Source organism: Microcaecilia unicolor, chromosome 11 (genome assembly GCF_901765095.1).
Source record: "Microcaecilia unicolor chromosome 11, aMicUni1.1, whole genome shotgun sequence".
Lineage (NCBI taxonomy): Eukaryota > Metazoa > Chordata > Amphibia > Gymnophiona > Siphonopidae > Microcaecilia > Microcaecilia unicolor.
Window position 1 is genome coordinate 145,865,404 of NC_044041.1, and position 27,745 is coordinate 145,893,148.

The 27,745-nt window shown below is 46.8% G+C and overlaps 1 protein-coding gene across 5 annotated transcripts in view; it reads right to left on the reverse strand.

Moving 5' to 3' along the window:
- CCDC61 (coiled-coil domain containing 61) overlaps nucleotides 1-27,745 on the reverse strand; it is a 647,013-nt gene that overhangs the window by 235,609 nt on the left and 383,659 nt on the right. For all 5 annotated transcript variants that reach the window (XM_030218079.1, XM_030218082.1, XM_030218080.1 and 2 more), the window contains one exon: nucleotides 8,146-8,224. In XM_030218079.1, coding sequence (XP_030073939.1) covers nucleotides 8,146-8,224 — 79 coding nt within the window. The remainder of the gene's footprint in view (nucleotides 1-8,145; nucleotides 8,225-27,745) is intronic.

Sequence of the window (27,745 nt, forward strand, 5' to 3'; positions counted from 1 at the left end):
TTGTCCACACCTGAGGCCCCATTAGCGCCGGAGACAGTGCTCCTGGAGAGGTCCCACAGAGCGCTGGGCCTAATGAGAAATAACCGACCAAAAGATATCATCGCCTGTTTCCGCGACTTTAAGCTGAAGGAATGAGTGCTGAAGGCAGCAAGACAAACAAAGGACTTCCAATGGGACTCCTATAATATTGATATCTACCAAGACTTAGCTGCAGCCACGTTAAAGAGAAACCAGTGTGGAGAGATACTGGGGAGCAGCAGAGTGAGTACATTTATAGGTTAGTAGAAGTTCCCCACAGGAGGCTTTTAAATAAACTGGATGGGCTGAAGATAGGACCTAAAGAGAATTTATTGAATCCCCTCCTGATGTGTGCAATTCTGATTGCTGTATCTCAAAAAAGATATAGCGGAATTAGAAAAAGTTCAAAGAAGGTCGACCAAAATGAATAAGGGGATGAAACCCCTCTTATATGTAGAAAGGCTTAAGAGGTTATGGCTCTTCAGAAAGTACAAGGATGAGGAGACACATGGTAGTACTTTAAAAACAAAGAAATGAAAAATACTTTTTCACTCAACAAATAGTTTAGCGCTGTGGTAAAAAGTTAGCATATCTGAGTTTGAAAAAAAAGGTTTGGACAAGTTCATGGAGGAGTTTGGTGCTTGAGCACTCAGTTTTGGGTATGCCTGGCAGTCCAGCAGAGCATGTAATGTGCACTGCTTTTCCCCCTCTCTTCCTTTATTTTAAATAATTGTACGATGCTTTGTTAAATTTGTTTGAATTGCAGTGTATCAAGTCTGTCAATAAACAAACAATCTGGCATCATTTATCCCTATCTGCTCGTTATTTAGATGCACTTTTGACTACCTCTGCTTTTATCACATCCTCACTAGCTTTCCCATTTTCCCAGTGTCCTTTGAAGACACTTCATTCCAAACAAATGTCAGCTTTTCCCCACAATCTAGTTTACAAGCTTCTCTATCTCCTTTCTAAATGTTAGCGCCAGCAGCCAGGTTTCAAGCTTATGTTTTCAGAATAAGCTTCCCCTTCCTCAAAAGGCTGCCCAGTTCTTAATAAATCTAAATCCCATTTATCTGCATGGAATACAGAATGTTTCTGAAAACAGAAGTGGCCTAATGGTTAGAGCAGCAGGCTAAAATCCAGGAAAACCCGGTTCAAACCCTACTGCAGTTCCTTGTGATCTTCGGCAAGTCCCTTAACCTTCCCTTCCATTCCCTCAGGTACAAATGTGGGGGCCCTTTTATAAAAGGGTGGTAGGGGTAGTGCTGACTTGGTGCGCCTGCCTGGCCCTATCGCTGGGAGCCCGGTGGTAGTAATTGGGCAGCAATCATCATCAGGCTACTGCTGGAGCCATACCGCCTCCTAAATAGGAGGTAAGGGCTCCCCCAGGAAATGGCCATGCAGCAAGTGTAACTTACCATACAGCCATTTCCTTCCTTAAAAGAAGCTTTTTGCCGGTGGCAGTAAAAGGGGGCCTTGCCACACAGATTTGCACCACTGCAGGGCCCCTTTTACTGCCATTTGGTAAAAGGGGCCATTACATTTTAAGAAACAGGAAAATACTTATTTTACCTGAATGTAACTCACCTAGAGCTACAAATGAAAATGTGCCAGTTAAATCCAAAATATTTGCCAGGATGTTATGAATTTCAGCTTTCTACCTGTAAGTAGAGGAGTGTGGTAGCCGTGTTAGTCCACTCTTAAGGTTATCAATAGAAATCAAACAAAATAAAACATGGAAAAGAAAATAAGATGATACCTTTTTTATTGGACATAACTTAATACATTTCTTGATTAGCTTTCGAAGGTTGCCCTTCTTCGTCAGATCGGAAATAAGCAAATGTGCTAGCTGACAGTGTATGTAAGTGAAAACATTCCTAGCCCATTCCTACCCCACCCCTCACCTATCCACACCCATCCTGTTAGAATATCAATGATATGCTTTGATGTCCCCATGCATACCTCCTACCCACCCCCATCCTCCCACCCTGTCAGACTGTCATAGTAATGCTTGAATGTTTTCACTTACATACACCACTGTCAGCTAGCACTGTTCTGTTCCCTGACAGCCTTGCACTAGTTCATAACGTGATCCTAAAATATGAGTAATGTCTTTACTGTTATTCTCATTTCTAAGAACTTTCGCTGCTGCAGTCTCTCATTGTAAAGATATATGAGCAAGGCACTGTGGTTAATGTAGTTCACAGGCAGTGCAGCCACACTTGCTTGGTTGTACAAGAGTTGTTACCACTGGTTGTAAGGCTGCCTGGACCTCCCCTCTCTCTCTCTCTCTGCCAAACTTGGCTCCTCTATCTCCCTGCTACCATTTCCTGTTCAGCCTTACTATCTCTGTCCTAAGAGGTCAGCCAGGTATGACCTTTCCTTCCTATCTCTAGGACCACCCCTTGCCACCTGATGGCAAGCTGTGTTCCCATTGGCCTCTATCTGCACCCCCCCCCCCCCCCCGAGCCTGTAAAAAGCCCCATCACCTCTTTGTCCTTTCAGCCATGAGGTATGCTAACACCATCCAGCTAGGGGCATGGAGATGACCCCATCTCGCTCCAGACAACTCTGTCCGGCTGAAAATCCCTGTAACGAACCTGGATTTTTTACCCTGTAAATATCTTGTTCCAAATGAGATATCGCTCGCACATTGCAGTCACCCAGCTTTGGACTATTTCTACCTGTTCAACTACTTTCCCCTCCCCCTGCAATACAACTACCTCTCTTCAAATCTCCACCTCCCACAGCCTCCAGATTAAGAAGTCTCTGTATCCTGAACATCTATCTGTGAGTAAATTATCTGTGATTTATTCAATAAAAGAGACTTTATAAAATAATAGAGACTTCAGGTGATTGCTGCGCCAGGGTTATGCTCCATGATATTGGGGCTTCTAATTACCAAGCTCCAAGAGTCATGACAAGCACATTTGCTTATTTCCGATCTGACGAAGAAGGGCAACCTTCGAAAGCTAATCAAGAAATGTATTAAGTTATGTCCAATAAAAAAGGTATCATCTTATTTTCTTTTCCATGTTTTATTTTGTTTGATTTCTATTGATAAGCTTTCTACCTAAAAGCCTAAATATGGTTTCCTGATTCTCCTTCTCACATGTTCCAATGTCACTGATACTGAACCTGAGGGGAGTGCTAGGGAAAAGGAGTATTTTATATATTTATTTGTTACATTTGTACCCCACATTTTCCCACCTATTTTTTTTTGTTACAAGTACCTGTATATAATATGTAAGCTGCATTGAACCTGCTGAGTGGGAAAGCGTGGGGTACCCTGCGCTTTCCCACTCATAGCAGGTTCAATGCGGCTTACATATTATATACAGGTACTTATTTGTACCTGGGGCAATGGAGGGTTAAGTGACTTGCCCAGACTCACAAGGAGCTGCCTGTGCCTGCAGTGGGAATTGAACACAGTTCCCCAGGACCAAAGTCCACCACACTAACCACTAGGCCACTCCTCCACTTTATTTGCAGGCTCAATGTGGCTTACATAGTACCGTAAAGGTGTTCGCCAGTTGGTTGATAACAAATACAAGGTTGTATTGTGGTCAAATGAGGTAGGTATGTGTCAGGCACTGTGAAGGACGTATGGAATGAAGGTTGTATATTGTCCAGTACAATCATTGGTTGAGCTGTGTGGGGATTTACGTTGGATCGGTAAGGTAAGCCTTTTTGAAGAGGTTGTTTTTTTTTAGTGATTTTCTGAAGTTTAGGTGGTTATGGATTGTTTTTACAGTTTTCAGGAGTCCATTCCATAATTATGTACTTACCTAGGAGAAGGTGGAGGCGTAAGTAGTTTTGTATTTAAGTCCTTTACAATTTGGGTAATGTAAGATTAGGTATGATCGTGATGATCCAATTCTGTTTCTGGTTGATAGATCTATGAGGTCTGTCATGTATCCTGGGACTACGCCGTAGAAAATTTTGTGGACAAAGGTGCATATTTTGAAGATGATATGTTCTTTGATTGGGAGCCAGTGCAGCTTTTCTTGAAGGGGTTTAGCACTTTCGAATCGTGATTTACCAAATATCATCCTGGCAGCTATGTTTTGAGCGGTCTGGAGTTTTTTTGCGAGTTGTTCTTTACATCCAGCATAGATTGCGTTGCAGTGATCTGCATGGCTTAGGACCATTGATTGTATTAGGTTTCGAAAGATTTCCCTCGGGAAGAAAGGTTTTATTCGTTTAAGTTTCCACATTGAGTACAACATTTTCTTTCTTACGGAGTTTACTTGACTTTCAAGGGTAAGATTGCGGTCAATTGTGACGCCAAGTATTTTTAGGCTGTCTGAGGTAGGGAGGGTGATCTATGGTGTTTATGGTTGTGGGTTTGTACTTGTTATGATGAGATGAGAGGATGAGGCAGTGTGTTTTTTCAGTGTTCAGTTTCAGTTGGAATGAGTTTGCCCAGGAGTTCATAATGTTCAGGCAGTCATTGATTTCATTGGTTATTTCTGTCAAGTCATGACTGAAGGGGATGTAGATAGTGACATTGTCTGCATAGATGAATGGGGTTGAGGCCTCAGTTGGATAGGGACTTTGCCAGTGGGATTATCATCATGTTGAAGAGTATTGGTGATAATGGTGATTCTTGAGGTACTCCACAGGTATCTTTCCATGGTGATATGTTTGAGTTTGATTTTACTCGGTAAGTTCTGGTGGTTAGAAAACCCTTTAACCAGTTAAGTATGTTTCCATCAATCCCGAAATGGCCAAGGATTCTTAGTAGTATATTGTGGTTTACCATGTTGAATGCGCTCGACATATCGAACTGAGAGAAGTATACTTTTACCTGTGGCTATTTCTAGCTTGAATTTGGCCAGGAGTGTGACTACGACAGTTTCAGTATGGTGGTGGGGGCGGAAACCTGACTGTGAGTCGTGTAGTATTGAGAACTTGTCCATATATTCCGTAAGCTGTTTGGTCACCAAGCTCTCCATCAGTTTAACTACTAATGGTATAGATGCAACTGGCGGTAATTGGTTAGGTCGTTTGTGTCTTTCTTGGCATCTTTTGGTATTGGGGTTTGAGTAGGATGTTGCCATATTCTTCGGGGAAGAGACCATGTTGTAGTATGAAGTTTAGGTGGAATGTGAGGTCTGTTATGAAGTGGTCAGTGGTGGATTTGAGTAGATGACTGGGACATATGTCCAGATTGCAATGGGTGTTGGCAAATCTATGAGTCATTTTTGTGACTGATTCAATGGTGAGGAGAGTAAATGTTGTCCAGAGACGGTCGGCTGGACATCCACCAAGGATTTGTTCCAGGTCGTTGAAGAAGTTTTCGATGTCCGTGTTGTGCTGAGGAAGTGTGCTGCGTAATTTTATTATTTTTTCGTTAAAGTAGTTGGCAAGTTTGTCTGTGGGTGGGGTGTCTGTGTTGGCTGTGGTAATAGGGGTGGTGACTAGTAGCTTATTTACAAGTTGAAATAATTTCATCATATCTTTGTAATGCGATCCTATTTTAGTTTTGTAATAGGACCTTTTGGCTTGTCTTATGTCATATTTGTATTTTCTGTGTCCTTGTTTCCATGCGTTGAGTGTATGTTCATCTTTTATTTTTTTTCCATGCTCGTTCAAGTTTCCTGGATTGTGTTTTGAGTTTTTTTAATTCATCGTTGAACCATGGTATCGAATTTTGTCTTCTTGATATTCTTGTCTTTAAGGGCGCTATTTCGTTTAGTACGCTTCTACATCTGTCCTCCCAGTGGTTGAGGTAGTGTATGGAGTCCGTAGGTGTTTTCCATTCATTGTCATATATCAGTTGCCAGAATATTCGTGGATCTATTTGCCCTCTCGTGGTGTAAGCTGTGAGTGCTGGTGTTTGGTTTAGTCCCTTCTTCCGCCAATCTAGGGATAGATTTAGTTTGTAGTGGTCGGTCCATGGTGTTTCTGTCCACTTGATGTCTGTTATTAATAGGTTATGATCTGTGGACAGTTTGAGTGATAGGAGTCTAGAGTGTGTCCTTTGGTGTGGGTAGCTTGCATGTGAGGCCATTTGAGGTCCCAGGACTGTAGGAAGTCTTTGCATTCAGATGCGTTGGTGGAGTTGGGGTCTTCTAGGTGAAGGTTTATGACGCCTAGTATTAATGTATTGGAGCTGTTTACACAGGCGTTTGAGATGAAGTCCGTGAAAGTGGGCTGGCTTTCGTTCCATTCCGGGCGGTCTGTAAAATAGGACGCAGTTCAGATGATCTATCAGGGATTTGTTATGGATTCTGAATGATGCAATTTCTAATTGGGGTGTTATGGATTTGGCGATGGTTTCGGTGGTGAATTGGGTTCAGTATATTATTGCTATGCCTCCTCTCTTTTCTGTCCTGGTCCAATGAGAGATTTTGTAGCCTTGAGGGCATAGTTCAAGGATTGTGTGGTCCTTTTGATCGTGAATCTATAGTTCATTGATGAAGATAAGATCGAGGTTTTCTGAGATGATCCAGTCTGATGTTGTTGTTTTGTTGACTACGGACCTAGCATTAATGTAGCCCACTTGGATATTTTGGTATGGGGCTGCTAGGTTTGGTGATGTGTGGATTTTTAGTAGTTGTCATTCATTGGGCGGTGTGTGTTTGTTGTGAACTTTCCTTCCGTTTTGTTGGTATTGTCTGTATTTAGATAGGCTTCCTTTAATTTGTAGCCATAGCTCAGTTGATTCCCTGGTGTGGGAAGCAGTGTTCAAATCTCTGCCTCCAAGAGTTACAAATCCAAGCAACATTGCCAGGATTTTGACATATTCTGAAACTTATTTTGTGTGTGTCCAGACAAAACCCAGGACGGTTCTAATACATGGCCATTCGGGCCTGGCCAGAAACCAGCTCTATTAATAGTATTTTCTGGGATTTGTGTGAGAGAGACATTTCATTGGCACTGTGTTAAGGCTTGTAAAGTAACAAGCTTATATATACATTGGACTTCAGCATTAAAGTGCACCTCGTGTGTATGGCTGTATTTCACAAGGCTCCAGGCCTTGCCCTCGCCCACACTGCAACAAGGTTACTGTATCACCTAAGGAGCAGGTCCTTACCTACAGGATCATTTCTTATCATGCCATGCTGATGATTTATTCCAAGTAACCTTGCTTCTCCAAGGCAGCACATACGCAGCCAGACTAGGGATATGACCAATCTACTAGGTTCCTGAAGGTCTTCTCTGCATGCCTATGTCTGTCTCAGTTCCTCAACTACTACACTAGCTTCCAGAGATCTATGGTGCAACTGCACCTTGAGTACTGTATTCAGTTTGGTATCTGTAATGCAAGATTTTAAAGATTGTTTTTCAACTTTGCTCTAACCGATAGTCTGCTTTAAAGTTCCTGTTTTCTGTCCGAAACTAATTTTTTCTTGCAAAACAAGCTTGAGTCATGTCTCTGATTAATTTGGTGCAAAAGGGAAGTGGAGCATGTTTAGCTTTCAGAGGCCAAAACCTCCTTCCTCAGGTCAATACTGTATAGTGCTGTTACAGTATCATATCCTGACCTGAGGAAGGGGGTTTTGCTCTCCGAAAGTAAAATGAATTTTCTAAGTCTACATGGCTAATAATGATTTATGATTTTTCCTCCAGGAACTTGTTGAAACTCTTTTTAACCCAACTATGCTGACTGCCCCATGTTCTGGAAACTACTTCCATAGCTTTATTGTATGTCAATTTAAAAAAAAACCGAGCTACTTAGTTTTATATTCTCAAAGAGAGGGATTGAAGGAGGGATGGGCTCAGCACCACTGAGTGTTACTCCAGCTCCAGTTGAACTTTAACACATTAAAATAGCATAATCCTTCCTGTAAAAACACCCTGCTCTACTGACACATAGGTATTAACTGGGTCAGGAGCTGACTGAGAAGCACCAAGGAGGTGGTGTATGGTCCATCAACCAACCACTTGGAGATAGAAAAATATTTAACATTTTATGGCTTCACCATACCCTTAAGGGTAAATCATTGGAACTACTTTGTTTTTCTGTATCCATATGCTGGTCAACAGACCCACTTGTTCTGGACTAGACTGGAATGGACGCTAAGGAAAAGCTTTTTCCAGAAAGCTCTAGATCGCAAGACCCAGTGAAAGAAATTAGTTTGTGTGTTAGATAATGTCTTAAAATTAGTATTGACGTACTTTCTCATTTCAGCCTCTTTCTGTTTTCGTTCTTTGTCCTTCACATATGCAGTAGGGTCAAATCGTGACAGACGATTTCCTGAGAATGAGAAGTCAAGTAGATGAAAAACATGAAGTTCTACAGGAGAGCACTACATTCCCACAACAATTAGTAAAATCTACAGCACACTCATCCCTCTCTGATGTCAACCTCCTCTGGAACTTCCATGGTATGTTACAAGCCACCAGCCTACTAGGAAATTACCCAACTGTAAGCTCAGTAGCATAAATAGATCCAGATATAGCAAATAGTAAATTGTAACATTGCCAGAAAGCAAAGCTGCTTACTTGTAATACCTGTTCCTTGAAGACAACAGTTCACTAGTCCTATATAATAAAACGCACCTCCAACGTTCTGAAGCCGAGAAAGTGAAGCCTTCAAGCCTTGAAGCATTCCTGCAACGTTCAGGAATAACGGCTTCAGAACGTTGGAGGTGCGTTTTATTATATAGGACTAGTAAAAAAAGGCCCGTTTCTGTGAGAAATGAAATGGGCGCTAGCAAGGTTTTCTTCAGAGTGTATGTTTGAGAAAGAGTGTGTGAGAGAGTGTCAGGTTCTCAGGTTCAGAGCCCGCGGGGCCAGGCTCTGGAGCAAACGTGAGCCCTTGGGCTGCTGACGAGGAGCGACAGCAGCAGGCAAAACCCACCAACCAACGCTGGGCAAGCACACCGACACCAGCAGGGACTGCCGGCACCGCCCAGCGAGCCAGAACACACGGATTGGAATTCCCCAGACTGGAGGACACAGGACTGGAACCCCGGACTGGAACACTGGACTGGAATCCACGGACTGGAACACACCGGACTGGTCCACACAGCTTCACCTGCACTTAGCTACTAAGCCTCCCAGGAGTTGAGCTCCTGGGTTTGAGTAGCCGGCAGGACTTACTGGACGACGCAGGGACCAGGTCTAGAACAAGCTGTAACTGAAGTGCGCCTAACTCCTAAACTGACCAAAAGTGTTCCTAAGCCTGGCCCCAACAGAAAAGCTCCTAAGCCCTCCACTAACAGCAGTGCTCCTAACCGAAACTAACAGGGGTGCCCCTACGCCCTACACTAACAGAAGTGCAGGGAAGCCACAAGGGAAAAGGAAGGGAAGACAAATGCCAGACCTAACACTGGTGCTTCCTAAGCACCAAGCTGCAGCAGCTAAACACGGGTTCTCACCCCGGGGCTTCCTAAGTACTAAGCTACAGCAGCTAAACACAGGTCACAAGGAAAAGCGGGGAAAGCACAAGGAAACAAGCAGGAAAGCCAAATACCCAAACAACAAAAGGTGCTTCCTAAACACTTACTAACAAGGGTGCTCCCAGCACCAAACTCCAGCACTGCACTAACAGCAGTGCTACACACCGTAGCAAAAGGGAAAGCAGAGGAGCCAAAGGGAAAAACAGGGAAGTCAAACACACAAGTCACAAGTGCACACTGACTGCACTAAACTAACCTGGACCTAAAGCAAGTAGCCAGAAGCAAACGTTGCGAAGGCCCTGAAGGAAAGAACCCACTTCCTTATCAAGGCCCTCCCAGATGATGTCACTCTCCCTAGAGCCAGGCAGAACACATTCAAACCCCGAGAGGCCCAACCCACATCAATGCAGCACTGAAAAGCTCTTGAAGCCAGTACACCCAGGGAGAGGTAGAGCAACTCAGACCACACCCACAGCTGCAGTGAAGTGAGACAATTAACCCCATGCTGCTGGAAGCTGCCAGCACAGAAAGACAGAGCCAGCTCAGAAAGGCCAGAAAAACAGAACAGAAGCCAGCTAAAAAGCTGACCCCCAGGCAAAAGGTAAGTTTGAGAGGGGTTCTGACCATGATCCTAACAGAGAGATGGAGTGTGTGTGTCAGAGAGAGAATGAGAGAGAAAGAGTGTGTCAGTGTTTGTGTGTGAGAGAGAGTGTGTGTGATGAAAGAGGTGGTAGCAAGTGTGTGTGTTTGTGACAGAGAGAGAGAGAGAGAGTGTGTGGGAATGAGAGTGTGTGCCAGGGTGCCCCCCTCCCCCAAGGAGGCCCCCTTCCCTCCGTGGTCCCTGTCTGCCAGATGCAAGTGTGTGTTTGTGACAGAGAAAGTTAGTGTGTGCAGTGTGTTTGTGAGAGAGAGAGTGGGTGTGTGTGTGCTTTCATCCCTCTGCCTCTCTCCCCACCTCCTACTCCTCCTGCAGCTTTTCGTGGCTGCTAGCCCTGATGTGTGCTCCTACTCCTCCTGCAGCTTTTCGTGGCTGCTAGCCCTGATGTGTGCTCTTACTCCTCCTGCAGCTTTCCGTGGCTGCTATCAGTGATGTTTCCCTGACGCACCTCCCCCACCTCCGAGATCGATGCAGGCATCGTTTTCAACTGATTCACCTGACTGAAGTACTCCTGATTGTAAAAGATGCACAGAAGAGCAGAGGGCAGGCTGGTCTTGAGCCTTCCCCTGCTCTCTCTGCGTCCTGGCCAACAGGAAATGAGAGCGGGGCGCTGAGAGAGCAGGGGAAGGGTGAAGGCGAGCCTGCCCTGTGCTGTTCTATGCTTCTTTTACAATCAGGAGGACACTTCAGTCAGTCAGGTGAATTAGTTGAAAGCGATGCATACGTCGACCTCGGGGGGTGGGGTGGAGGATTCGCGTGGACTGGGTGGGGTGGGGAGGAGGTGCGTCGATTTTGGGGGGGGGGGAGTGCGGTGGTAAGTGCGAGCTGTGCACCCGCTCCTCCTGTCGCAGTGGTGGGGCGCTTCCTTTTGAACACAGCTGACATCGGACGGAGGAATGGGGGGGCGATGTGTGCATCCGCTGCTGCTGTCGGTGCGGTAGGCGACTTCCTTTTTAATAGAGCTGACGACGGAGGGGGGTTGCAGCAGCAATGTGTGAGGCGGGCATCGGTGCTGCTGTTGCTGCAGTGGGCCGGTTCGTTGTGTAGACAGCTGACGGGGAGGGTGTGCGTCGGTCGCTGTTTGTTGTTGCGGGGGGGTGGAGCGTCAGGGTCGGTGCACGTGGAGGGGGGGAGGAGCGTCAGAGGGTGGTGGAACTGGGGATTGGTTGAGTGTCATAGCCCTGCCCTCGACGTCATAATGTTAGGACACGAGGGCGCGGCAGACACTCATGGGGAAAAATTTTGGTCTCTGCCACCTCAAAAACGGAAATGGCAGCTTCATTTAGAACGTTGGGGTTGCGAATTATGTGCGGAAGGGGCGTGGCTGAGGGCAGGTGTATGAGTGAGAGTGAGTGGTGCATGAGTGACAGTGAGTGTCCCTGCCACAGAGTGAGCTTCAAAAAGCTTCAGAATGTTTCAGGTGAGATTTATTTATATAGATGTGCTCGGTGCTTTTCTGTAGCACATGGGGGGAATTTAATATATGCTGATTAAAGTGGAGGAGTGGCTGGAGGGGGGCAGGGGAGATAGGACAATCACTGGGTGGCTGGAGGGGGGGCAGGGGAGAGAGGAGAATCGCTGGGTGGCTGGAGGGGGAGCAGGGGAGAGAGGAGATTCGTTGGGTGGCTGGAGGGGGGGCAAGGGAAAAAGGAGAATGGCTGGGTGGCTAGAGGGTGGGCAAGGGAGAGAGGAGAATCGCTGGGTGGCTGGAGGGGGGGCAGGGAACAGAGGAGACTCGGCTGGGTGGCTGGAGGGGGAGCAGGGGAGAGAGGAGAACTGCTGGGTGGCACCCAGCAGTCTCACTCTCTCTCTGTCACACACAGTCAATCTCACACATACTCTCTCAAACATACACACTCCGAGGAAAACCTTGCTAGCGCCCCTTTCATTTGTGTCAGAAACGGGCCTGTTTTACATATATAGGACGAATCATCCTAATGGAGCTGATCGATAAATTTGTACTAGGGCCTGAAGCTCACTGACTCTGCGAGCTGAAGTGACTGTCACCAAAAACGAGACATCCCGGGTCTGGTACTTCAGAAGATAGGAGTCTAGTGTCACGGTTGTGGCCGTGAATTTATGTCCAGACCTTCTGATTCTCTGTATTTGGCTCTGTGACCCCTCCAGACTCTTTTCCTGCTGTTGATGTTCCTGCTAGCCAAGCCTTGCTTTGGTGTCTCTGAAGCCAAGCCTCGCTTTGGTCTCTTTGCTTCCAAGCTTCATTGCCCAGTGTGACATCATCAGCCATCTCCTTTATAAGGACTCAGGGAACTTTCCTGGGTTGCCTTTGCAATAGGTCTATTTCCCTCTTCTGGTTATAGTTATACTGTGTTTGATTCTGAGGGAACTGGTTGTCTTGTTAGCTGTGCCTCAGGGCCCAGTCTTGAGTTCTGTTCCTGCTCTTTGTTTTAGCCAAGCTCTGGTTCCTGCTCTTTGTAGTAGCCATGCTCTGTTCCTGCTTTCTGTAAGCCCTGTTCTGTTTCCCTGTGTGTGTGTGCTTCTGGTTTAAACTTGAATGGATTACTTTCATGTTAGCTATGTTCTCCAGCAAGCTCTGTTCTGTTTCCCAGTGTGTGTGCTTGTACCTGAATGGACTACTTTCCAGTTAGCTTTGTTTTCAAGCTCTGCCTGTACTGTTTCTGGGCATGTGTAGTTCTTGTCAGTTTGTTCTGAGAGTCTGTAGTGCCTGCCTTGTCCCTGATTATTTCACTACTGTGCAGCTGTGTCTACTGCCTCTCTGTTCCCTTCCCGGCTGTGGGTGCTGGTAAGCACATTGCTTCTTTGTTTGTCTTCCTGTTTTAACTCTTTGTGTGCAGTGTTTGTCCTTTGGCTCTTGTGAGCTCTGCCCCTTTCCTGACTTTTGTAGTTAGAAGCCGCTTTTCCTTTTAATCTGCTTTTCCCCTTTCTGTACTGTGTTTGTTACCTGGCTCTTTTGAACACTACTGCTTGTCTGACTTGTGTATGTAAAAGCAGCCTCTCTTTAGCCTGCTTTTACTTTTGTCTGCTGTGTTTGCTTCCTGGTTCTTATGAACTCTGCTCCTTGTCTGTGTGTTTGTAAAAGCAGCCTTTTCCCTTTGCCGCTAGTGTCTGTATTTGACTCTGTGGCCTTGCCCTGAGCAGCTTTTGTGCGTTTTGCCTTTTCCTTAGAAAGACCGTGTGGCCTGTCTTGAGTTACTTCTCTGTGAGGCTTCTGTTTGAGTGAGTTGCTCTTCTGTTTAGCTATGATTACTAGTGCAGCCCTGAACGGCCTTTCTCTGTTGCACGAGTGGGTTGTTCTACCGTATAACTGTGGCTACTAGTACAGCCCTGAAAGTTCTCTCTGTGAGGATTCTGCTAGAGTTTGAGTGAGTTGCTCTTCTGTTTAGCTGTGACTACTAGCGCAGCCCTGAGCGGCCTTTCTGTGTGGCGCAAGTGGGTTGTTCCTCCATATAGCTGTGGCTACTGGCTCTGCCTGAGCGCCCTCTCTGTTTGACAAAACAGGTGATGAAGAGGGGTTCAGGCAGAGATTTCCTCCCCTCATCAGGTTGGGGGAGAGGGTGTCCAAGGGTATGCCATAACACCCCTCCCCTGAGAGGCAGTCTGGCTCTTCCCCAGACACCCATGACTGGTCCATATCAGACTCAGCAAAATAGTCTTCATGTGACATCCAAGTCTGTGCCTGCCTTGGCCGCCTGGATGTCCAGGCCTCAGGGCCCGGTGCCAAGGTTCACGCTCACTTTCCTACCCTGAGGGAACTTCCTCCTTCCATGTCGAGTGCTGCACTGCATGAGGCAGTGCCGATGCCGATGCCCCAAAAGGCAAGGGGGTTAGAGATCACTCCACTGGTGATGTGTGGGCCTTGAGATCAGAGCAGCTGTGCTGTGGCTGGTGCAAGCGCCCTTGATGCCTGAGCACTTTGAAGCTGAAGCAAACTTGCCAGGTCCTCTCTTAGCATAGCCCAGAACCAGTTATGAAGACCAGGCATCGATAAGGCTTGCTGTCGGTGTCACCAGTCCCAAATTGGCAGCAGGGGTCCCAGCTACATAGGGGCTAAGGCAACAGCATCAAGGTAACAGAGGGGGAGCAGTCCTCCCAATATTTGACGCGTCTTGGATGAAGGTAATGCCAATACCCTGGAGCTTCCGGCGCCATGCCTCAAAGGAGGACCAATGTTGACGTTTCTTGGCCTTTGCCAGACATCTGGATCCCTCGGTGCTGATGTCAAATCCACGTGCGTCCTTGGTGTCAGATCTGATGCAGATCGGTCCCAGGCCTGCCACCAGTGCCTGGTATTGAGGGAGGAGGAGACCTCCTCAATACTGATGCACTGCCAGTGTCGGATGTAGCACTGGCAGCTATCTGGGTCGGTGCTACTGAGGCTAATGTTGATGGACCAGCCTTTGAGGAGCCAAAAGGTTCTCTTTAGCGGGCCTCACATGCTCGCTGTGTTCTTTTCTGCATTTCTAAACAACACAGTTAGTTGGATCATAGTCAGGCCCAAGGCACCACCCTACACACCAATTCTGTGTGTCACTGCTAAATATCACCTGATTACACTGGGTGTATCTCTTGAAGCCACTGGAGTCTTCTGGGCCAAATCAAATGGCTCAATGATGAGGCCAAAAAGGGGCTTACCTTCAATTGAACACAGTGCTCCAGCCAAAGAGGGCCATAGAAGTCAGGGGAAAAATAAAGAAAACTTAAAAGTGCCGAAAAGAACTAGCTGCCGGAGGATATGGTAACGGGGTTAGCATATCTGGGTTTAAACATGTTCGGACAAGTTTCTGAAGGACAAGTCCATAGTCTCTTATTAAGAAAGACCCTGGGATTGGTAGCATGGAATGCTGCTACTATTTGGGTTTCTGACAAGATTGGTCACTGTTGGAAATAGGATACTGGACTAGATGGACCATTAGTCTAACCCAGTATGGCTATTCTTATGTGATGGAAAAAATAAAATTATGAGGGAAAATGAAAGAAAAAAAAAATAAAGGTACCCACAAAAGGAACAAAAACGGCACAAAAATAGCACCGAGATCAATCAATCAGTCACGACCTCCCTGCTCTGTGGAAAAAAATTAGAACGAGGGTCCTGCGCTTGCATGTTGGGCAGAAAGGCACTCATGAACAAGCAGTGGCACCACTGCCAAAAGCCTTTTAAAGATATAGTGCACTGGGCCGTGTCCGCACCGGGATGACATCACCCAAGTGTAAGGATACCACTTTGGAGAAGGTAATCAATAGAAATAAAACAAAATAAAACATGGAAAAGAAAATAAGATGATACCTTTTTTATTGGACATAACTTAATACATTTCTTGATTAGCTTTCGAAGGTTGCCCTTCTTCGTCAGATCGGAAATAAGCAAATGTTCATAGATGACATTTCAGTGACAGTCTATATACATGGAGACAGGGGATGAGTGAAACATCAAACATTTCAGTGACAGTCTAACAGGATGGGGGTGGATAGGTGAGAGTCAGGGAGACAGAGGAGAGCACAACAATTTACAAAGCAATACAATTTTATGCTTTGTAATGGGCTAGAAAACCCAGATCTTTATGTTTTCCTTGCAGGACATAGGAAAATGTGGGAGAGAGGTTCTGGAAGCCAAATTTAGGCTCTTAGGTAGAAAGCTCAAATCCAGAACCTCTAGGGTAGCATTTTCTGAAGTGCTACCCATTCCATGTGCAGGTCCCAAGAAACAGGCAGAGCTCCGGAGTCTCAATGCATGGATGAGACGATGGTGCAAGGAGGAGGGGTTTAGATTTGGGGAACATTCTGGGGAAGGGGGAGCCTATTCCAAAAGGATGGGCTCCACCTTAACCAGGGTGGGACCAGACTGCTGGCATCGACATTTAAAAAGGAGTTAGAGCAGCTTTTAAACTAGAAACTGGGGGAAGGCCGACAGTCACTCAAAAGCTCATGGTTCGGGATAAGGTATCTTTCAAAGATATCACCAAAACAGGGAAGATAGGGTATCCCCATAGTGGGGTTGCAAAAGAGACTGTAGTAGATTGAGAGGCATATTTTCAAAGCACTTTGGGAGGCTAAGTTCCATAGGTTTCTATGGAACTTTGGGAGGCTAAGTGCTTTGAAAATGAGCCTCCAGGTGTCCTTAAATAACAATCAGACAAAAGATTGCAAATTAATACTGTCAAGTACTGAGCATGATGTAAATAGGAACAACAAATATAGTTTGAAATGTCTACAATGTGAATTCCAGAAGCCTAAGAAATAAGATGGGAGAGTTACAATATATTGCACTAAATGAAAAATTTGATATAATAGGCATCTCTGAGACCTGGTGGAAGGAGGATAACCAGTGGGACACCGTCATACCGGGGTACAAATTATATTGTAGTGATAGGTTGGATTGAATTGGTGGAGGGGTAGCACTGTATATTAAGGAGAGCCTTGAATCAAACAGATTGAAAATTCTGTAGAAAACAAAACACATCTTGGAATCACTATGGATTGAAATTCCATGTGTAAAGTGGAAAAGGATAGTACACCTGGCCAGGATGAACAGATGGATGCAGAAATCTTAAAGGAAATTAGGGAGGTAAACAAACTGGGCAACACAATAATAATGGGTGATTTCAATTACCCCGATATTGACAAAGGAAAAATATTCAACATAAAGGAATCCTTTACATGCTCATCTTCCAATGTGGTATACATCATTCAGTGTTAAAAATGTGACGAAGGATGCTATATTGGAGAAACAAGCCAGATGCTAAAGATTTAATTTACATAGACATCACATGAAAATGCTAGTGCCAGCCAGGATTCCACTCCTGTGGGGCAGCACTTTACAAAACCAGAACACTGTGCCAGTGATTTCATAGTAAGAATCCTGAAAGGTAACTTTAAAACAATACAGGAACGTAAGATCTTTGAAGTCAAAATGATTAAATATTTTGACATCCACCAGACAGGACTTAACAAAGATCTGGGTTTTCTAGCCCATTATGAACCATAAAGTTGTATTGCTCTGTTTATCACCCTCCTCTCACCTATCCACCCCCATCCTGTTAGACTGTCACTGAAATGTTTTGATGTTCCCATGCATATCTCCTGGTCTCTCCCCCCTATCCACCCCCATCCTGTTAGACTATCACTGAAATGCTTTCACTTATATATACTGTCATCTACCAACACTTGCTTATTTCCGATCTGACGAAGAAGGGAAACCTTCGAAAGCTAATCAAGAAATGTATTTAGTTATGTCCAATAAAAAAGGTATCATCTTATTTTCTTTTCCATGCTTTATTTTTATTGATTACCTATTAAAGTGGACTAACACGGCTACCACACCTCTCTGCATTTTCCTGGGTACCAGTGTGGCATTAGCACCCAGCTTGCTGACTTCCAATACATTTCCTGCCTGAGGTGTCATTTTCATAGGTGTTGGTTGTGGGCCCATTGGGAGAATGCTCAGCAGTTATTCATTTAGCCTAGAGTCAAGTTTCTGTTTATTTATTGAAGCTGAGTAGATAAAAGGATGAGCGGGAGAATATTCTACCATTTGGTGAAGCAGCAAAAAAACTGGGGAGAGTGGAAGAAGATGGGGCATAGCGCAGGAATCCTTGTGCATGCTTAGGATAGCTCCAAGGATTTCCGGAACTATGTGAGAACACCACCACTGGGAGCTGTCAAGATGAAGTCACCCATTAGTTTGGCTGCATTTCCCTGATTGTCAACACAGAAAATAATTTAACTGGGTTTCTAAAACAAGTTTTTAAATGACCCTGGCAACCACTTTTAGCTTTTACTAATTTCCTCATCTTCTTTCAGACTCCCATTTTAAACTTGTGTTAAACCAGTTTTTTTACCCATCTAAATTCCAATGATGACAAATCTGAATGCACAGTTTGACCGCGCATTCGACCGCGCTTCTACTAGCGAGTGCTACCGACGTACAATACCATTGCTGGAGTTTCAGGAAGCGGATCTGATCTGGCGAAGACTGGCTGCGGCTGGCTAATCCTGCCAGTTGGATCGCACAGTAGTCGTGTCCAGGAAACTAAGCCCACAGTTGAGAAGAATACTTGTCTATCTCGCAGCCGGATGAGGGAAACCCCTGCCTTGGCCATTTAATTGCCCCGGAAAAGGTACCATCACCATTCTTATCGCCACGACGCCTAAAATCCACGGATGTGGTTGAGGGCTGAAATTTAAACCCTGATCGGCTCGGCTCCAAATATGATTTATTAAAGAGTTCCGGAAAGAAGTATTTAACACCTTGCATTTGTGCCTTTTATGCCTTGGTTCTCCTCTGCGTCTTGCTGCTGACTTGGTTTAATCAGCTGTCCTACCATAATCGCAAATCGATCTGAAAAAGCTGGCATAGCTGGGATTAATCTTCTCCAAAAACAGCTAACAGTCTCAGTCGCATGGCAGTGCAACCACGGTAAAATTATGTATCATGCCTGATAATTTTCTTTCCATTAATCATAGCTGATCAATCCATAGACTGGTGGGTTGTGTCCATCTACCAGCAGGTGGAGATAGAGAGCAATCCTTTTGCCTCCCTATATGTGGTCATGTGCTGCCGGAAACTCCTCAGTATGTCGATATCAAAGCTCCATCCGCAGGACTCAGCACTTAGAGAATTACACCCACAAAGGGACACTCTGCCCAGCTCACCACCGCCGAAACGGGGGAGGGGAATCAACCCAGCTCATCCCCACACAAGTGAGGGAGGGGAATCCGTCCAGCTAATCCCCGCGGAGCGGGGGAGGGACACCACACCCGCCGATGCGGGGGGATCTGGCTTATCCTGCAACCGCGGGAGGAGCTGACTGACCCCAACACCGCCGAAGCGGGAGGGGTACAAAGCTGCCCTACAGCCGCACGAAGCGGGAGGGAGCGCCGGCAGAATTTAGGTCTCAATCCAGCCCCGTAAAACGGAGGGGAGAGGAATGCAGCAGCTCACTGTAACACAAAATTGTCTCAACTCCAGAAGAATTCAATCGAAAAAACTTGAACACGAAGATCCTCCTGAACAGGAACAGAAGACTAAACTTGAACCTGAAATGCAACCAGAATATAAACAGAACAGATATCTGGGAGGGGCTATGGATTGATCAGCTATGATTAATGGAAAGAAAATTATCAGGTATGATACATAATTTTACCTTCCATATCATCATGCTGATCAATCCATAGACTGGTGGGATGTACCGAAGCAGTACTCACCCAGGGCGGGACATAGAAATCCCTGACCGCAACACTGAAGCTCCAAACCGGGCCTCCGCCCGAGCAGCCACAGTCAAGCGGTAATGCCTGGAGAAGGTATGAGCCGATGCCCAAGTTGCCGCCTTACAAATCTCTTCCAAAGAGATGGACCCGGCCTCTGCCATCGAGGCCGCCTGTGCTCTAGTGGAGTGAGCCTTCAGCTGGATAGGCGGCATCTTCCCCGCGGCCACATAAGCCGCTGCAATGGTTTCCTTGACCCATCGTGCCACTGTAGGCTTGGATGCCTGCAGACCCTTACGAGGACCTGCGAACAGTACAAACAGATGATCCGACTTCCGGAAATCATTGGTCACTTCCAAGTATCTGATGATGACTCGACTCACATCCAGATATTTGAGAGCAGAGTACTCCTCTGGGTAGTCCTCCCTACGAAAGGAAGGGAGACAGAGCTGCTGATTCACATGGAAGCGAGAAACAATCTTGGGCAGGAAGGAAGGCACTGTGCGAATAGACACTCCTGCCTCAGTGAACTGCAGGAAGGGTTCCCGACATGAGAGCGCCTGGAGCTCGGAAACTCGTCTGGCTGAAGTGATAGCCACCAAAAAGACTGCTTTCAACGTCAGGTCTTTCAGAGATGCCCTCTACAAGGGTTCAAAAGGCGGCTTCTGCAAGGCTCTTAGCACCAGATTGAGATTCCACGTAGGCACCACCGAGTGCAAAGGAGGGCGTACGTGATTAACTCCCTTGAGAAAGCGCACCACATCTGGCTGCGAGACCAGGGAAGCATCCTTCAGGCGATCCCTGAAGCAAGCCAGAGCCGCTACCTGGACTTTAAGGGAACTGAGCGACAGGCCTTTCTCCAGACCTTCTTGCAGGAACGCCAACACTGAAGAAATTGGAGCAGTGAAGCGGGAAAGAGAGCCTGCCTCACACCACGATGCAAAGGTACGCCAAACCCTGGCGTAAGCAGTAGAAGTAGAGTGCTTCCTCGCTCTCAGCATAGTGGCGATGACCTTGTCTGAGAAGCCTTTCTTCCTCAGACACTGCCGCTCAATAGCCAGGCCGTAAGACCAAAGGGGGAGAGATCCTCCATCACCACGGGACCCTGATGCAACAGGCCCTGCTCCGCTGGCAGCCGCAGAAGGCCGTCCACTGAGAGCCTGATCTAGTCCGCATACCAGGGACGTCTGGGCCAGTCCGGACCCACCAGGATTATCCAGCCCGGTTGCTTTGCCACCCGGTCTAGCACCCTGCCCAACATGGGCCAGGGCGGGAACACATAGAGAAGCTCCTGTGTCGGCCACTGTTGGAGAACAGCATCTACTCCCAGAGATCGAGGGTCCCGTCCTCTGCTGAAAAAGCGCGGCACTTGGCAATTGGCCGATGACGCCATCAAATCTAGGCTCGGCTGGCCCCAGCGCTTCGTGATGTCCAAGAATGCCTGAGCCGATAGCTGCCACTCTCCGGGATCCAAGGTATGGCGACTGAGAAAGTCAGCCCTGACATTCATGACTCCCGCAATGTGGGCCGCCGACAGCTGTTCCAGGTTTGCTTCCGCCCACTGGCATAGATTTATGGCCTCCTTGGCTAGAGGGGCGCTCTTGGTACCTCCCTGGCGATTGACATAGGCCACAGCCGTGGCATTGTCCGACAGGCCCGTACTGGCTTCAACGTCAGTACCGGGAGAAACTCCAAAAGCGCCAACCGAATGGCTCTGAGTTCCAGGAGGTTGATAGACCACTTTGCCTCTGCAGGAGACCAGAACCCCTGCGTTGTCCTTCCCAACCAGTGGGCTCCCCAGCCCGTCAAAGAGGCGTCCGTCATGACGACAACCCGCTCCGGGGTCAAAGAGGCATTCCTGCGGACAACTTGTCTGTCCTCAGCCAACAGCTCAGCGCCTTGCACACCGCTGGGTCCAAGGGAAGGCGCACAGCGTAATCCTCCGACACTGGAGTCCAGCGCTGCAGAAGAGAGTGTTGTAGTGGTCTCATATGAGCCCTGGCCCAGGGCACTACTTCCATCGTGGCCGTCATAGAGCCCAACAGCTGCACATAGTCCCAAGCCCGAAGAGGAGAGGCTACTAGGAACTGGTCCACCTGAGCCTGAAGCTTGACAATCCGATTGTCTGGCAGGAACACTCTGCCCACTTGGGTGTCGAAACGAACTCCCAGATACTCCAGGGACTGAGTCGGGCGCAGATGGCTTTTCTCCCAGTTGATGATCCACCCCAGGGAGCTCAAAAGAGCAATCACCCGGTCTACAGCTCTGCCGCACTCTGCATAAGAGGGGGCTCGGATCAACCAGTCGTCCAGATAAGGATGGACTTGTACTCCTTCCTTTCGTAGGAAGGCCGCGATGACCACCATTACTTTGGAGAAGGTCTGCGGAGCAGTAGCCAACCCGAACGGGAGGGCTCTGAACTGGAAGTGTCGGCCCAGGACTGCAAAACGCAGAAAGCGTTGATGAGGAGGCCAGATGGGAATATGCAAGTAAGCTTCCTTGATGTCCAAGGATGCCAGGAACCCCTGCCTTCACTGCCGCTATAACAGAGCGGAGAGTCTCCATTCGGAAGTGCCGAACTTTCAAGGCCCGATTGACCTCTTTGAGGTCGAGGATAGGCCGTACCGAACCTCCTTTCTTTGGTACCACAAAGTAAATGGAGTAACGTCCCTTGCCAAGCTGATCTTCTGGCACTGGAACGACCGCACCCGGTCAGATCAGATTGTCCAAAGTCTGCTGCACTGCCACAGCTTTGACCGGAGACTTGCAGGGAGAGTGCACAAACCCGTCTCTTAAGGGTCGGCAGAACTCTAGCTTGTAGCCTTCTCTGATGACTTCCAGCACCCAAGCGTCTGAAGTTACCCTGGTCCACTCGCCCAGAAACGAGGACAGGCGTCCTCCAATCTGCTCTGGGCCATAGACCAGGGCCCCGTCATTGGGTACGAGACCCTGGGGGAGGACCGGAGGACGCACCTCCGGGACGGCGGTCTCTGCGAAAGGAATGCTACTTGGGGGAGAAGTTCCTCTTGAAGGAAGAGGGGGCAGAGGAGCACAACTTCCCCGGGCGATACCGACGGGCTTCCTGAAACCGTCCTTTGGAGGAACCGGGGCGGGCACCGCTGGCCCGAGCCCTGACCTCTGGTAACCTCTTGCCCTTAGACGTGCCGAGATCGGTCACAATTTTGTCCAGCTCGACCCCAAAGAGCAGCTTGCCTTTAAAAGGCAACTTAGCCAGGCGAGACTTAGAGGCATGATCAGCAGACCAATGCTTCAGCCAAAGCCAACGCCGTGCAGAGACTGTCTGAGTCATACCTTTAGCCGAGGCTCTCAAGACATTATACAGCAAGTCTGCCAAGTAGGCCAAGCCCGATTCCAGGTCCGGCCAATCAGCCCTCAAGGAAGGATCCGAGGGGGAAGCCCGCTGCACAATCGTCAGGAACGCCTTGGCCACATAGGAGCCGCAAACTGAGGCCTGCAAACTTAAAGCAGCTGCCTCGAAGGACGACCTTAAAGCCGCCTCCAATCTTCTGTCTTGGGCGTCCTTTAGGGCCGTGCCACCTTCCACCGGCAACGCCGTTTTCTTAGTCACCGCAGTGATTAAAGAATCCACGGTAGGCCAAAGAAAGGCCTCCCGTTCACCTTCAGGCAGAGGATAGAGGCGGGACATAGCCCTAGCCACTTTGAGGCTCGCTTCTGGGACATCCCATTGAGCCGAAATCAAGGTATGCATGGCCTCATGCACGTTGAAGGTTCTAGGCGGGCGCTTCGTCCCCAGCATAATGGCAGAGCCAGCAGAGGCTGAGGGAGAGACGTCCTCCGGAGAGGAAATCTTCAAAATGCTCATGGCCTGCACTAACAGGTTGGGCAAATCCTCTGAGCGAAAGATCCGCGCTGCAGAGGGGTCATCCGCTCCATCCAAGCGGGAATCCGTCTCCTCCAAGGAATCCCCAAAGGACTGTTGGGAGAACTCAGATACGCTGCCCTCATCTACATCAGAGGAGACAGAGTCCTCTAGGGCCTGGAAATCCACCCGAGGGCGTTTGCTTCCGGAGGCCTCTACGCCTTTATCGGACAGGGGAGCAGGGGCAGCGTTTTGCATAAGGAAAGCTTGATGCAGCAGCAAAATGAACTCAGGGGAGAAACCCCCCAGACTGTGCACTTCTGCAGCCTGGGCCACGGCCCTAGACGCAACCTCGACCGGCGCTCGCAAGAGCGGGGGAGAAACATGCTGCGCATCCAAAATGGCGTCTGGCGCGAAACTCCGAGGAGCCGCGCAGGAAAAACGGCGCTTAACTTTGGCCGCTTTCTTGCCGTCGCCCGAATCAAGGGCGACCATAGCATTAACGTATCCCACCTCGAGGGCGGCCCAAGAAGCCGTCTGAGCAGAATGGCCGGCCAAAATGGGGGAGGCGAGCAGCGGGGGATGAGCGTTTATGGTGGGAAAAACCGCCGCACCGGAGGAAGAACCGGGACACTGACCGGCCTCCAAACTGACGCCCAAAGAAGGCGATTCAGGCTTTGAAACCCCCGCATCCCCGCTAGACGCGCACACGCGGTCCGGGGAGCGATTCTTCGCGCCCTCGCCCTCCGACGCCATAGGCCACATGGAGACCGATCGGGGAACCCCCTGCCCGCTACAAAAGGTAAAATATTACCTGCTTCTCGCTCCGAGCTGTAACGAACTGGTGTTCCAGTGAGCAGCTGCAATAAACGCTGATATAAACGTTGATATAAACGCCCTTAAAGGGACGTTCAAAATTTTTTTTTTTTTTTTAACGGAGCCAGCGGGAGGGGGGAGAAAAGGAGGGACCTGGCACCACCAGGTTTGCACTTGCTCAAGAAGAGCCCTCAACCCCAGGTACTCAACAAAACCTTAGGCTTGGAGACCTAGCCAGAGCTGATGCTGTGTGTGACCACCACCTGCTGAGATAGAGAACATACTGAGGAGTTTCCGGCATATGACCACATATAGGGAGGCAAAAGGATTGCTCTCTATCTCCACCTGCTGGTAGATGGACACAACCCACCAGTCTATGGATTGATCAGCATGATGATATGGAATTAATAGATATAAACTGATGTCTGTTTTATGTCCCTTTGCCAGGAAAAAAAAATTCTGAATGAATATAATACATGCCAGGGTAGCCCCTACTTCCGTATGCTGCACAAGCTGTCATGTTTGAAAGTATAAGTGAGATTAAATAAAATGCTACCAACAATAAGAACAACAACGCGGATGCAACAGCTCAAAGGTTTGCTTGTTTGGTTTTGAGTGTACGCAGAACGACGGCTGCGCGTACATTAACCTAAGTGGCTTCAACGTTTGGCGTCATGCCGTGACCTGTTCTCTCAAACCTCTTTGTTCTGTCCTTCCCTAGCGACCTTTCGGTTTATCATGAGGATGCTCCCCTGCCTGGAAACCGTTGTCATGGAGAGCAAGAACTGCCCAACCAATACAGTGTGTGAAGGAATAGATTGGTCGAGTAGAGCGATTCCGAACGGTGCAGAAAGCGGTTGGGTCGCATGTCAGACCTAGAGCGGACATAACAGCTGCAGCCGGTTTTATTCAATGTGGAAACTCAAGCGCTTAAAACCTTTCTTCCCAAGAGATGTTTTCCGTAATTTAATTCAATCAATGGTATTAAGCCATGTCGATTATTGCAATGGAATCTATGCGGGATGTAAGGAACAACTCACAAGGAAACTCCAGACGGCACAAAACACAGCAGCCACAGGGGCGTGTCAAGATGGCGGTTGGGCTGGTGGAAGCTCTGCAGCGTCTCTGAATCCTTCCCTGGTGGCTGAGTTTTTGGTACTCTAATGAGCAAAGAAACTGTTTGTATTCTCTAAATATGCCGCACACTAAGCGGAGAGAAGCAGTAAAGGGCTTACTGGCGACAAACCCGGAAACTCCTCTATTTCAGATGACGCTAGACAGATATACTACCAGCACTCCACGACAGACTGGTTCTAGTCAAACTCCCGCGGTAGGAGACGTTGGTGGATCATCTTTTCTACAGGGAGTAGAAACATCATTATCCTCACCAGAGATCAATCCTCCGCCTTGCCCAGCAGCTCTCAGAAGTGGGCTAGACTTCCTGGAGGCGTCCGGAGATGGCGTGAGAGGAGACCTTGTTGCCGGAGCCCAGGCTGAGACACTGGGAGAGTTACACAAAGTTGAACTAAAAGTTCCTGAGGCGGTTACTTTGGATTCTATTTGGAAGGCTATACAGACGTTGCCCATTACTGTTGCTCCAATCGTGAGTAAACTGATTCTTTAACATCTGCATTAGAGACTTTTAAAAAGACTCAGAAAAAATTAATGGTGCTGTTCAACAGGAATTGTCTACTCTAAAAGTAAAAACAGATTTGTTGGTAAAAGATAAACTGATGGTACACCGAAAGATAGAGCAGTTTGAAAATTGTAATAGGCGTTTGAATTTACGATTTTTGAATTTTCCTGTTTCCTCTGAAATGAACGCGCTGGCTATGTTTAAAAAATATTTGACGGAAAACCTTCAATACTCCCCAGATTTAATTCCCCCAGTTAACAAAATATATTATTTACCTGATTTAAAGCGTGGGGAGAAATTGAAGGAATTACAGGGACTGCAAGATTTAACAGCTCTTCTAGAACATTCTGTAATGGAGACTTTCGAAAGGAGAACATTACTTGTATCGTTGGTTTTTGAACAGGACTTAAACTCCATTTTAAAATGTTCTTTAAAAAATTCAACAAAATTTTTCCTTGGAGATAGGATATGGATTTACCCAGATGTGTGAAAACCACACAAGATAGAAGAAAAGCATTTTTGGCTCTTAGAGAAGAGACACGATGTTGGGGGCAAGATTTATTTTGTCTTATCCTTGTAAATGTTGGTCAATTATTTAGATAAGAAATATGTCTTCTTTGAACCGGAGCAGTTGAAAGTTTTTCTTGAAATGAAGAAAGTGACCAAATAGTCTCTGAATATAAGAAAGATCAAGATTGAGAAAAAATTTAAGTGAAGTGTACCAGGCCACTTTTGTTTATAATATTTTTCCTGTATTTATAATATTTTCCACCAGTGTTACTTAACGCCCCCTATTAGTAGGTGGTCTAAGAAAGAGCTATATTTTTCGTTGCTTTACTTATCTCTGAATGTTAAGAGTAGGTAAAAAAATGTTTTAATTCCTAATGTTTATTGTTTCCGCTCTGTATTTCTGTAACAAGATGTAATGCTTGTAAATTAATGTTGAAATTATTATTAAAAAAAAAAAAAAACACAGCAGCCAGACTGATATTTGGTAAACACGATTCCAAGCGCCACACCACTCCATGAGAAACTGCACTGGCTTTCCTATCAAGGAACGTATCTCTTTCAAAATCCGCAACATAGCCCATAAGATTATCTACGGTATAGCCCCAGATTACATGATTGAACTAATCAATCTCACAACAGAATAGTACCAGTTCATCACGATCTTATCTGAATCTCCACTACCCTAGTGGCAAAGGACTAAATACAAGACAACCCATGCGTCCAACTTCTCTTACATAAGCACGCGCCTGTAAAATGCACTGCCACAAGTGGTGAAAACAACTTATGATCACCTAAAATTCAAAAAATTATTAAAGACTCACCTATTCGGAAAGGCATATCCGAATGATCAAACTCAACCTGCAACATTCAATATCAAAGATCATATTGAGTATTAACAAACCCTTTACCTCAAACCTAATTTGATTGAATCTTATCTTCCCTATCCACTACAACATTTTGTATTTATCCGTACCGGACTTGGCGAATGCCTTCACGGTACTATGTAAGCCACATTGAGCCTGCAATGTGTGGGAACATGTGGGATACAAATGTAACAAATAAATAAATATCTTAGTGGCCCCCACCACTGTTACCCCTTGCACCAGATCCTGTATACCAGTAAGGTCTCAATCTAAAAGTATATCCTTTTTGACTGAATTCTGGACCAACTGCTCTACAAAGCAGTCATTTTTGGCATCTAGAAATTTTACTTCCCTGACAAGTCCTGATAAAACACTTACCCAGTCAATGCTGGGTTAGTTTGATTTATGGAATCTATATTATAATATAATATATATAGATTATTTTTTTTTTTTTAAACCCCACAACTTATTCAGTCATCAATCACCAGGATGGACACCTCTCTAAAAGCCACCAAAACCATGCAAGGCTTTTAAAATTAAACAATTAAGCTTTGTCACACTCCTCACACACAGCAACCAGTTAAAAAAAAAAACCAAAATCCATTCTTTTAAACAGATTTCCTACTATAGCTGTTCACAGACTACTAACATACGTCTGTACAACTTCTTTCTTACCTCCCAACTGCCTAACAGTAACATTTGGAACTCTAACACAGCACAAGCCCAGCACAAGCCTCTGCACTGCTCACTGTCTCCACACCAGATCCAGAAGGAGCCAGGTAATCTTTTAAAATTTAACCATAGGGTTACGCTATGAAAAATCTTATGCTTATATGCTTTACCTATTGATCCTGTATTGCATTTATT